We start from the raw sequence: 13594 nt of genomic DNA, 5'->3' as shown, positions 1-13594 counted from the left end.
AAATAAGGTCTACCAGGAGAAATATGAGGCCTTTATTCATCATATCCCACTGAGATTGTGCTGCCGCACACATAACGCCAGGACACTTTACTCTTTAAAATGTCCTTACTCTCACAGTCCCAGGGATATTCTCAAAACTGAAAACTGAAAGAGCCATGGCACCATTTTAAAAGGAAAGAAAACCTTTGTAAGTTCTGTATATACTTTTTACAGTGGCATTTTAAATGTCATAATTTTCAGCATTTTAAACAAACATTTAGGAATATCCTATGTAGGCCTTTGTCATAATTATTTGTTTATAACCAACACATTATCTTGGGGCACAAGCCAATCTGTTAGCCTGAAGTCAGGTGTGAGTGTGTGAACTCCACCCAGCCGAAGCGACAGGCGAACTAAATCAAACGCACCCACATATCTTCTGACGTAGTGAAAATGCGCGGTAGACCTCTGATTGAAAAGGTTTCCTTCCAGAGTCATTGAAGTGAGTACTAGGTTACTTCCCGAGTTTTTCCTGCTTCTGTGTGTAATAATTGTTAAACGAAATTGTATTGTATTGAAAATCATGTCATATAAAGTAGACAACTGAGAGAAGTTTGAACAACTCTCATAAATATGCGTTGATTGAATTGAGATAATCTCCTGTAGCGCCGGTTGTTGTTTTGCCTAAACTACTTGATCACATGTTCCTGCTTGGGGAAAAACAATTTGACAGCTTGCCTAATAGGCATATTGCTCTCTTGTGAAAGTGAAACTTAAGCTACAAATAGGCCTGTGCACTAATTTGTTGAAAGGTGCCTGCAAACTGATTAAATGTGAATGTGAGTTTCATTGTGAAGACAGTAGGCAATATAACAATATATGATGGAAATATTATAGGGGCAGTCTAAACCTAAAGGATGTGCGCCTGTAAATAGCCATAGGATGTATAGATAAACCTAGTAATGTACCATATAGTAATCAGAGAATAGACAAGCACAACTTGGAGCAGAAATATGTAAAATTACAGTAGCCTATACTGTAGGTGAAAATACATATACATTATTTATTAATCCGTTTACTCGGGACATTCTTCTGACAGTTTTTTCAATGTAATTTGTTTTTGTAGGCTTTGTGAGACCTGACGATGAAGCCAGTAATAGTTGTGCATGGCGGTGCATGGGCCATCCCTGATGATATGGCTAAGGCATCTGTGGACGGGGTGAAGTCTGCGGCTACTGCAGGCTTTCTGGCTATGAAGAGAGGAGGCAGTGCATTGGATGCTGTTGAGCTGGCTGTTAGGGCCTTAGAAGATAACCCAACATTTGATGCAGGTACATTTTGTACAATCACCTCTCAGACTCAGAGCTCACCCAGTTATTCTCCAGGCAGATCTCTCTGCGCTGCTGGTATGGCGACTGGTTGGGCCCTGCATCTTGGAGATGAAATTGTATCTCCAATGGTGATAGTTCTCTATTGAAACATATCGTAGATATTTTCATATTTTTGCAGAGATCAAAATGAGTTAACATTTTGTTTTGGTCCATTGGTTCAACATAATCGTTTATTTTAGGCTTCAATTCTAATATGTTGCTTGCAAACTCCATTTGTGATAGTACATTCTCTCTGGTTTCATATTCAGATGCATTTTAGTTAGAGAGCTGCTCTAGGCTCATGAATTTTAAATTCAATTAAGTTCTGCATCTCTTTGATTTCAGCAAGTGCCACATTTAAAACACTTTACCCACTGACCCTATTTAAACTTTTAATCTTAAGCATTTTTCACAGAGGGCCTGAATATTTTTCCATGTCATTTTCTGATGTAGTTTCCAATGGTAGAATAGGGTAGTATTCATATCAGAAGGGCATCATGACATGTGATAAGTGCCATGTAACACACGTCCTCTACTCTTTCACGTTCCATTGTATTTCCTTTTGTACTTATGACGCCTCGATCACTCCGACAACGTCGTTGCATTTTGGTACATCAGAAGTACATTCATTTCCAATGGAACACTGCGTTTGCCTTGCAGCATTGCGTTGCAGAGACAGTTGCAGTGTGTTCTGTGTGGTGCATACATTGGATTTATCGAACGTAGGCGTCAAACTGTATGTGTAGACGGCTTGACAGAAATGGTAGCATAAAGTGAATGTTGAACTTTTGTTGCACACATATCCAGATGATGCTGCGTACTATTTTGCGCGATGATGCTATCGGTGTGATCAAGGCGTAAGGAGTCTACTTAACGATCAGTCTAATGGCATTGAACGGTTTGGAGCAATCATTGGATTACACCAAACCATATGGAGAAAAACAAGACACTTCATTAACACACTCAGCTTATCAGGACTCATCTAGTTTGTGATGGCTAACTGCCACATTAGGTGAAATGCCAGATCCTCTTTAAGGCATTGGAGCTAAATCAGCACTTTGTCACAGGATAATTGTATACACTGAAGCAGTCGGCACTCAGGAGCAAGGTCTAATCAATAGACGACTAATGCAATCTCACTTTGGGGGAAAAGACTGCAAGTTTGAATTACCTCTGGGTGTGGTGAAGAGACCTGATATTGTGTTATTACAAAGCAATAGGCAGCTCATTGTACTCCATTGACATTGATCAACTTTTTTATCAACACACTGTTAAGAAGAAGAAAGTGTTTCAAAATATGCAACCACGCTGCCACAAATATCAATAGATTTCCAATTTGGCTGAAGTAAGAAATGGCAAAAAAAATACTATTTATTTTGGGGTTGCATGACAAGCTCTTGACCAACTCTTTCCTTTAGTCATGGTCTGAGAGAGCCTGACCCCTGATGAATGTGACCCACCATTTCATTTCAGGTCATGGAGCAGTACTGAATACTAATGGAGAAGTGGAGCTGGACTCCATCATTATGGATGGAAGGACCCTAGCTGCTGGAGCTGTGTCTTCAGTGAAGAACATCGCCAACCCTGTGTCACTGGCACGTGCCGTGATGGAAAAGGTTATCTTTCTCTTTGTCCAAGCTTTTCTTATTTCCTCTTTCTTTTCTCTCATCTTAGCTAAACAATGCATGCGAGTTAAGTCTCCTAGAAGAGAAGGAACACTAAGTACAGCATTGATCTGGCTGGAGCCTTGGTCAATCATCCTTTTTTGTTTGTTTGGAAGAATACTTTGAAATGGGGGATTTTGTTCCCTTCCGTTTTCCTGTTGCCAGTAGTGCTGAGCGATTAGTGCTTTTTTCGGTCGGTTTGGATTCGGTTCGATTATTAAAAAAATAATCACAGTTTTTGATTTTTTTTAAACATTAAATGCACTATTATGTGTGTTGAATGCTGTACACAGAATAAAACAATTAATAAAAGTCACATAATGGTAGTGACTGCCCATGACTGCTTATCACTTATTAACCATCAGTTATTCACATTACTTTACTTTAATAAAATATTTCAGTTGTTGTGTATATTACATTTGTTTTATTTGATTACTATTAATTCATTCCAAGTCATCATCTCATCTCTATAGAGCTGCTGCCTATACTGTCTGACAAAATCACTATTTTAGGAGTTCCTCAAAGTAAATAAGGCATACTTTTATAACTGCTGAATACCAACTATCAATCACTTAGATCATATATTTTCAGGTAACGATTCCTCGTGAAGCAACTTCTCTCATCCCTCTTCATCACGCATTATTTTGTATTTTCTCTCATTCTCCTTGTCTGCCCACACTAACCTAATGTTGCAGGCGTAAAAGAAACACACAGACCGGACAAGTAGGCGCGCAATGGATTATGGTCATTGTAGGGCGGCAGGTAGCTTAGTGGGTAAGAGCGTTGTGCCAGTAACCGAAAGGTCGCTGGTTCTAATCCCCGAGCCGACTAGGTGAAAAAATCTGTCGATGTGCCCTTAAGCAAGGCACTTAACCCTAATTGCTCATGTACGTCGCTCTGGATAAGAGCGTCTGCTAAATGACGTAGACGTAGATGTAGTTAATAACCAAGTTTTCTGCGCTAAACTATGTAGAATATTGGCCTGTTGGAAACTACAGTTCCCTACTACATCGCACAGTTTGGCCTTGAAATGATTTATCTCTACAGAAACTGAACAATGTGCTCATTGAGCTCACAGAAAAACCCCAAACGAAGTGGAATTCAAATAATTGAACCAATGTTGGCCAATTTGTTGTTTAAAAAACAAAAAATAACCGACATTTCTGTTAAATCGCTCAGCACTAGTTGCCAGGTTAATTAACCGTCTTTAGAAACATCCCACCTTTGTTTGTGTCACCCTTTTACTACCTTTTGTGCTGCTTTTCCACTCAGTAATAAAGGGCTTTTATTCCGCTAACCAAATATAGCACTTCACTCCTCTGAGCTGCTGAAAGTGCAAAGTGTCAGGTCAGAACATGTATAACATATGAAGAGCTATAATGCCAGGCTATTATTTTCTGAAAATGTTTGCAAAGGTGTGTAGATGAATCACATTGATCAGGCACACAGATTTACCAGAGCTAGACGTTGTGAATAATTGATACATCACATGATAAAACAGCTTATTGAAAGGTGAAAAACCATTACATTACATTTATGAATTTGGATAGAACTGATATGGTTGTCAGTGATACAATTTTGAGTGTGAATACCATTTTCTGTTAGCTCTCCTGTTTTACGGTTGCAATTCAATTGAGTACTTTGCTATAAAAGTAAAGTAAATGAAAATTATAACTTGAATTTGGTTTTAATGCAATGATAAAGATAGCTATAGGGGGGCTATACAGAATCTACTGTATACGGAAAGCTGTTTTTATCTCGGCTCTAGTCTAAGAGTGGAAACGTATTGACTTCTCTACACATAGTTATTGCCATCCTTGAAAGCTTGAACATTTCCTTTTAGCAGGAATCAAAGGAAAATCTAATTAAGGCGGGTTTTTGATTGATTTTAATCTCGATCCTTTCAGGTGATGAGAATTATAGTTTGATTATATAATTTACTCACAAGGGACATTAAGGACTAGCTCATTGAAAAATGCAGATCTATTATGTGATGTAGCACTGAAAGTGATGAGAAGTTTCAGATTTCACAGAACAGAATGAACAGAACAATTTAGTCTAACAGCTAGGAGGTTATTAACAGGTAGAATGTGTAGGGTGGGAGGCATCTTTGTACTCACTTGGCTACTTGGTAATCTTGTAATGCTGTCAACTAATACCTCACTCCAGATGCTATCTGACAATGGATGGGCAACACGACTAAGATGAAGGCCTGTTACAAAAGACTGACAGCACATCGTATTAACATAACATCTTCCATGATTTATTAATTTGCCTGACACCTTCCATCAAAATAACTGACAGGGTTTATAATTAATTGTTTGGGATACAGATTCTTCTAATTTTCTCTAGTGAAGTCTGCTCAGTTGCAGCGGAGATACACATTTGAAGTCATTACTCCCCTTCTAGACTCTTTGAAACATAACCACACAGCGATATTGCTACAATTATGTTTTCAGAATAGCCACTGTAAAGAATACAATCTTCGGAGTCCCTGAAGTTAGGCAAGACCAGACAAAAATAATAGGCTTTTTGTCTCCTATTTTTACCCAACAAATCAGTGCATTATTACCTAGCCTGACAATTCAAAGTACTATGTGTTTATACCGGTGAGATTCCAACCATCCTAGTTTACTCCTTTTTCAGGATGGATTTATATTCTCAACGTGTGCTGGTTTTCTCCTGCATTACCCTACCGATTAAAGATTAGATACTAACAAGTCTTGCATCATGGAACCTAAAAAAACATGGTGAAGCTTCACCTTGTCACTCAGGGAACACAAAAGACACAGTGGCCAAATGTCTGGGAGAATGGATGATCTTGGGTACCTGTCACCACCCTGAAAGACCATGGTCCTGCTCTGATCTGCTCTGTATTCACTAGCAGATCTGTTTAACAGCTTGGTGTTCCTTCCTGTTATCTAGAGTGCACCCGGCCTGACAGAGAAAAATTACATGAATAACCATTTTAATATTTAAACATTTCTCAATAGGACTAATGGTGTTCTCCTGTCTCCCATTACATTACACATTACACACAGGATAAAGAAGAGCATTAAGACTGTTCTCCATTTACAACAGTTGAGAATGTACAGGTAACTGCCAAAATTAAGGAAACACCAACATAATGTGTCTTAATAGGGCGTTGGGCCAGAACAGCTTCAATGCACCTTGACATAGATTCTACAAGTGTCTCTCTATTGGAAGGATGCGACACCATTCTTCCACGAGATATTCCATAATTTTGTGTTTTGTTGATGGTGGTGGGAAAACGCTGTCTCGGGCGCCGCTCCAGAATCTCCCATATGTGTTCAATTGGGTTGAGCTCTGGTGACTGAGACGGCCATGGCATATAGTTTACATCATTTTCATGCTCATCAAACCATTCAGTGACCTGATTTTGCCCTGTGGATAGGGGCATTGTCCTCCTATGGGGGCATAGCCATGGTAGCCAAAATAATGGCCTGCCCAGCATGTTTATACATGACCCTAAGCATGATGGGATGTTAATTGCTTAATTAACCCAGGAACCACACCTGTGTGAAAGCACCTGCTTTCAAAATACTTTGTATCCCTCATTTACTCAGGTGTTTCTATTATTTTGTCAGTTACCTGTATGTATCAGCTTAGTAAAACTTTTGCAGTTTTAGTTGCTCTCTAGAAACGTGTGAGATTCACATTCCCTCCATTGCCGGAAATGAAAACAGTGGTAGTGAGAGAAAAAGGAGAGCAATGAAGGAAGAAATAGGGTGATAACAGCACAGCTTTGGTCTCCTTGGTTACAAGTGTGGCTCTAGAAACATGCACTTCTTTTCATAGTTGCAATACAATGTAAAGAGTAAATCACACTAATTTGGTAGGTGCAGCAAGTGGCTAAACACTGAAGAAAGATATCCCTAATTTCCTGGCTAAAGATAGTATCATGATTACAACCAATTCCATCCCCCCATAAAAGTGTATCAACATCCTCCTCCGCATTATCACAAAGAAATGGGCTGTATCGCTTTCCTCCTTGTTGTCCATAGAAATCTCATGTCAGCTATATACATGGAAATACCAAGAGAAGGGCTGATAAATATTAGATTGAAAGAGATGGAATTGCACTTTGGATGAATGAAGGCCGATTGCGGTTTTGTAACAGGGGAAGGTGTCAGACTCATGGCATTCACACAACAGGTATGGATTTAAGATCAGATGTGGCTCAGATGTTATGGATAGTGTTACGGCACATAACAGGCAGGTCAAGGTTACCTGCCAGTCTTGTGAGCCAGGCTTGCTGATAGGTTTAAATGGGCCGTGATGCTACATAACCAGGGGCTAATAGATTTGCTCTGAGGGAATGTTGATTTAGCATAATGGATGACAGGATGTGTCTGAGGCAACTCACTGCTATACTGTATAGTGCCTGGGATTACTAATTCCTTCAGAAGAGGGGAAAAAATTCCCATTCAGATTATTACAATTTTATTTTCATTTCTTCGCACACAATTCAATCCTGGTAACACATGTAACATTATTACAGTCTAATGTTCAAAAAACAAACCTCAACTGCAGACATTTTTATTTTCTGTTTTTCTATCTTATCCCCTATGCTTGCTGCCATGGGGATGCACTCAGACCGACCACATCATGTTGACAGACAGAGGTGCAAACATGTTTGCTGAAAGTGTTGGCATACCTACAGTCCCTACAGACGCCCTGGTGACAGAATGTGAGAGAAAAGAGTGGGAGAAGGCTAAGAAGTATGCTGTTGGAGTGAAGGAGCTCTTCAACTCTCAATGGTAAGAAGAATCTCCATTCATTTGTTATACCTTGGCTTGGACATATAGTTTGCAACTATTCTGTAACACCAACCTAAGAAATACCATAAAGCCAGACTAAATTATAACCTCCCTTTCTGATGAATTATATTCACATTACAGTATGTTAAATAGGCTTTTCATCCTCCTGAAGACGACAAAGTAACTTCAGTAAATCAAAACGACATCACTGAGGCATTATGCCTGCCATGCAGCTGAGCGCTGAAGAAATGTGCAGCAACCACCCAGAAATCCTATGAAATGAATTCTCCCACTATAGAGACAGCTGGTCCATCGTTGCACACTGCCAAGGAACGAGACAAGTTGACACAGTAGGGGAAGCAATCTGTGAGGCAGGCTGAATGTGAGAGAAGCAGCGGCAGGCTGTGTGATAGATGATTTGACAGTTACGGTGTGGTAATTCTGGAGAAGACTTCCATTCCCAGCCTTCCTTCCCATTGAGTGACATGTCAGAGCTAAGAAACTCAGTAACACTGCAAAGTGGTGTCATTGTTGAACAACCCCATTGACTGTTGAAAATGATAAGCTTTTTAGTGTGTGAGAGATAGAACAGAGCGAGGGAAAGAAAGATGAAGCTGGGAACGTAATGGCCTTAAGCTAGTCTGCAAGTAGAAAGCCGAGATATTAATACATTCAAAACGGACAAAGTTAGATAAAGTGATTGTGCAATGTTTTCTGTGGTGTGTGTGAGTGTGTAAATGTGTCTGATTAGTAGGATAAGAATACACCTTCAACACATCCCTGTCAAAGCCTTCTCATCTCCCCAAAGGAGATGACAAAAAGGCTAGCTGGAAAGTTTGATGTTAGAATTGTCTGGTCAGACACTCACTACCTCACAAATGTTCCCATTCTCACCATTTCTCAAGGTCTGTAGTTATCTGTAGAGTAACTCTGGCAGCCCAGCAATTTCTGAGCAGCATGACGTGGTAGAAGCACTAGACTCTATTGGGAAATTGTGAGTGTGTTGAGAGGCTGGAGACACATAGCCTGGGGTTTGCCGTGACCCCGCTCTCCGAGGGGGTCTCAGGCGGAGTTGGGATATGCAAAAAACACATTTCCAATTCACACATTCATAATAATACACACTTGTACTGTTTCGGATGGGAAGCATGTGGACGCCTTAACTCCAACAACCCCAAGCCCAGTGGGAAGAAGTAGAAAAAATAGCGTGCTGTCTGGAAGTGCTAAGTGACAGTTGGCTGAGCTACAGCCTTTTCTCGCTCTCTCTGCCTCAACCTCTGCTTCCTTATTAATGGTGTCCTGGTGTTCAAGTCCAAGGCATTGGCACTCCATGTGTTTTAATACAGAGCCCTTGGAACTCATTTACTCTCTGACTTCATTTAAGGCGATTATGCCGAGACCCTTTGCCCAGTCGAATTGACCCTGGTCAATATATAACATCAGTAGAGTGGAAATGACAGCACACAGCTAGGTGTGTGCTGCTGACAGAAGTCGGCAAGGCCATACGTATGCGCCACGGCTGTATTCAACTACAATGGTAATTAGCTGTGGCTTTCAGGGCCCACAGGGAAATTGTATTAGTAACATTTAGACCTCAGCTGGCTATATGGCCCCTGAGGATCAGATTTGACTTTGTTACACTTTTCACTGAGGTCACGAGACATTACATGTCTTAGATTATTCAAGTTTTATATCTCCTAAAATACTACCAGAATAATGGCTTGGTGGAGATTAAAAAGCATGCTCCATTAGATTGTTTATATATATTTAAAGATTTACATATAACTGCTCTTCAGTTACAGGAGTTTGAGAATAGAGTCCACCATCAAACACTTTCTGAGATTTTGTTTTCACCTGAATCCATGAGCCAGATCTATCCATCAGCAGTGATTTAATGGCGCAATCAGACACCTGTCAAATTTGATTGATGTCTGCCATCAGGAATTCTCCCTAACTGGTCCTCACAAATGTTCCTTTTAAAATGGTGGTAACCCACTTCACTTGCTGAAACATTAGTTTGGATGTTATTTGTTTTGCCCTTGACCTATATCGCTTTCCCATACACCTGCAATGTCTTACATACAATGCTGTCTGTCTTAAGTATTTTTGTTTCATTGAAACAAAGAAAGAGAAAACCCTGAAGTATTGTATCTAGTTCAAGGTGTTGATTTTGCCAGGAACTAGTATCCAAAACAAGTGTAAAAACCGAACACTAGTAGACGACGACTTTGACTTCAATCTAGTTGTTATTTTTAATTTCAAGGTGCATGAACGAACAACACGTTGAAGCTACACAGGAAACATGGTATTCATTTATGCACCTTGCAATAAAAGAAAAAATAGATTGTCAAGTCAAGGTCAGTCGTCTACTCGTGTGTGATTTTTACAGTTGTTTTGGATACTTAGTTGTATCATTGTTGTCACAAAATGTGTTTATCAACAAGCGTTTCAACATTTATTCCCCAGAAATCATCTTAATGTATTCCAGTATATTTCTGGATATGCAGCACGAATATATACAGTAGGCAAGATACAGAACCAGGTTGAATGTATATCTCTTCCCTGTCATTGTATACAGGCAGATGATAGGAACATATGCAGGAAGGCTTTCTGAAGGGCAGTTTTTCGAAATAAGTATTTATGGAAATACTCACTCTGTTCACAGCAAGCATTTTTCTTGTCAAAACTGAAATTGCACCGCACATTTGTAGGAAAAAACAAACTATTGCTGTTCCCTCTGCGTGTACAGAACCATCAATGTTCTTTCTCATTTTGTGAAAGGACATTGTGAGGTTTGGAGAAATTGAGGTGCAAACTAAATTGACCACAATGTCAACCCTATTGTTTCTTTGTTTTGATAGATTCACTGATTTCTTTGGAGAGTTTCTACAAATAGCTTTATACCATGTGCTCTGTTATCACCTGCAGAATATACTGTAGCTCTTTCTCCATGTAGGGGCCACGATACTGTTGGAGCTGTTGCTAGAGACTGTTCTGGTAATGTTGCATGTGCAACTTCCACTGGAGGAATAAGAAACAAAATGGTGGCCAGAGTAGGAGATTCTCCAATCATAGGTAAGTAGCTGTGTATTAACCTATCCTGAACAGTTTATGTATGTTGATTGAAGTTTTATTTGTCCTTCTCTTGTCTCTGGTAATAAGGGTCTGGTGGGTATGCGGACAACCTGAGTGGTGCAGTATCCTGTACTGGCCATGGAGAGTCCATCCTGAAAGTCACCCTGGCCAGACTCATCCTCTTCCACGTAGAGCAAGGTAATGTAAGCCTAATCGGAATCACTTTGTAATAATTCACAAAGTCACATGGGTATCATAGTCACAGTTATCTTATTATTGAATGGACTTTATCTACAATTTGATATGTGAATGTAGGCATTTGATAAATTGCCCATATTGATGATTGTTTTGATTGCTAATAAGGATAATCCTGAGTCTGGATCAACCTCTTAATTGTTGGGTCTGGTTAATGAATGGCCTGGTGGATCAGATCGATTATGAGCCAAAATATTTCCCACCCACATAATTGGCCCAGTTAACTTTTGGCAATTTAATTAGCAAAGTGTCAGACAATCTGGTTGTCTTCCCCTGGCCAGACAGTAAGTCATGGTGGATGTGCCAGGTCTTTGCATTAGGAAATCGAATTATTCTATAACCAAAAACTCAGATGCAAACACAGTTGAGTGTCAGATTTGATATAGAGAGGCGTTTGAAACTAATAGACTGTCAATTACAGACATGATACAATAGGAATAGTTAAATTAATAGTTAATGAAGCTGGGTTACATTCTCCTCTCTGTAATAGCTTCCATTAATTAAAGCAATTTTGTCATTTAAATATCTAATTAGCAGCTCCTCTTGGAGGAACAGAATGTTCGGAGGCTCTGGGAAACTTTAGAACAATTAGATCATCTACCGATACAAGAGACAAATTGATGTATCATTGTATGTATGGTTCCTACTTCTACCTGACAGAGCTCTAAGATTGAAGATAAAAACTCTCAAATAGATTAACAGTATCCAATCTATGCTAAAAGTGAATAATAACAGCCTATCGGCTCACACGGCTGAGACCCTCTTAGAATTGTAATCAGGACAGCAGAGTCCCATCTGGATTGGATCCTGCATACTGCATCCTGCAAGTGACTATGCTGCTTTTTCACATCCCCCTTTTTCACATTCTCCATTTTCACATCCTTTTATACCAATTTTGGTATGTAGCAATGGAACCTCTGACACAGAGAAAGGAGGTGAATCCAAGTACACTCCAAATCTATTCTCCATGATGTTTGATTGTTTTCAAGCAGTGCTCATTCTTTCCTTAACAACACTGGTTGTTGTGCATAGCCACAGTAACATTACATAGGATCTTCTTTTTTTTGCTCACAGGGAGTTGCACGTTTACACAAACATCAGCTTATGCGTGACCATGCCAAATTAATGCAAACATTGTGAAGTTTTGACATTGCCATTGCCAATCATTTTTAATTGGCAAGCGGTAGAAAGAGATGACTGAGCAGAGTTGGGCTGCAGTGGGCTGATAATGAGGCAACGTCTGTATAAGGGTCAGCGGGGCCAGTGTTGGTTACATTGTCCTCTGGTAATGACACGGGGAAATGGGAAGAATGGCTGATCTTTCTGCTCTGTCTTTGTGAGAGGTTTCTTCTGCTTCGTCAAATGGCTGCACTGCCCACAGCTACTGTGCCGTTCCTTTCTTTAGCGTTTGAATTAGAAAATGTTTTCATGGTTGCTTTAGAAGTAGCCTAGCTCCTAAAATGATTTCCCCCCACAGACAAATGACCTCGCACCTTTATTATCAGTGCAGTAGCTTGTTTTGAACTTCAATAACAATGTGTTTTGACAATAGTGTCAGGCTGGCTTATGTTTCATTTCAATTAATGTGAATGTTAAATCTGACTAGGCCCGCAATGGTATGCAATATGGGCCTGCAATGGCATATGGTTTTGTTAGGTCCCTACAGTAAGAATGAAATTTGTATGCATGTGTGACCAAACCTCACTTTGTTTCCTCTTTAAATAGGTAAAGGTGCACCTGAGGCTATAGAGGTCTCTCTACGCTACATGGGTGATCGGGTACAGGGAGGAGGAGGAGCCATAGTAGTTTCCCGGACAGGGGAGTGGGCAGCCAAGTTCACCACAGAGCGAATGGCCTGGGCAGCAGTGGAGAGAGAGGTTCTGTGGTATGGTTTGAACCCAAAGGAAGAGTTCAAGGAAACACTAACACAATAACAGCTTAATCTATAATTTGTTGGGGGAGGGGGGATACATAGAGTTTAAATAAAGTGTTATTGCGGAACACAGTGTCAAATTGACAAATGGAGCCTACTTACTGTAATTTTGTTGGCAAGAGAATTTAAAGGACTGGGAGAAATCTACAGTTGAAGTCGGAAGTTTACATACACTTAGGTTGGAGTCATTAAAACTCGTTTTTCAACCACTCCACACATTTCTTGTTAACAAACTATAGTTTTGGCAAGTCGGTTAGGACATCTACTTTGAGCATGACACAAGTCATTTTTCCAACAATTGTTTACAGACAGATTATTTCACTTATAATTCACTGTATCACAATTCCAGTGGGTCAGAAGTTTACATACCCTAAGTTGACTGTGCCTTTAAACAGCTTGGAAAATTCCAGAAAATGATGTCATGGCTTTAGAAGCTTCTGATAGGCTAATTGACATCATTTGAGTCAATTGGAGGTGTACCTGTGGATGTATTTCAAGGCCTACCTTCAAACTCAGTGCCTCTTTGCTCGACATCAT

General features: G+C 39.9%; 1 protein-coding gene across 1 annotated transcript; it reads left to right on the top strand.

Annotated features, from left to right (window-relative positions):
* The first annotated feature begins 428 nt into the window (after positions 1 to 428).
* Positions 429 to 13270, top strand: si:dkey-103j14.5 (isoaspartyl peptidase/L-asparaginase). The gene is made up of 7 exons (XM_041899993.2): positions 429 to 481; positions 1106 to 1310; positions 2823 to 2965; positions 7631 to 7794; positions 10751 to 10869; positions 10957 to 11067; positions 12850 to 13270. The coding sequence occupies exons 2-7, from the start codon at positions 1124 to 1126 to the stop codon at positions 13056 to 13058; spliced, it is 933 nt and encodes a 310-aa protein (XP_041755927.1). The 5' UTR covers positions 429 to 481; positions 1106 to 1123; the 3' UTR covers positions 13059 to 13270.
* The last annotated feature ends 324 nt before the right edge of the window (positions 13271 to 13594 follow it).

The sequence above is a fragment of the Coregonus clupeaformis genome, chromosome 1, assembly GCF_020615455.1.
Source record: "Coregonus clupeaformis isolate EN_2021a chromosome 1, ASM2061545v1, whole genome shotgun sequence".
In the NCBI taxonomy this organism is placed as follows: domain Eukaryota; kingdom Metazoa; phylum Chordata; class Actinopteri; order Salmoniformes; family Salmonidae; genus Coregonus; species Coregonus clupeaformis.
Note: the sequence above shows the minus strand (reverse complement) of the source record. Positions and strands in the feature narration are given on the sequence as shown.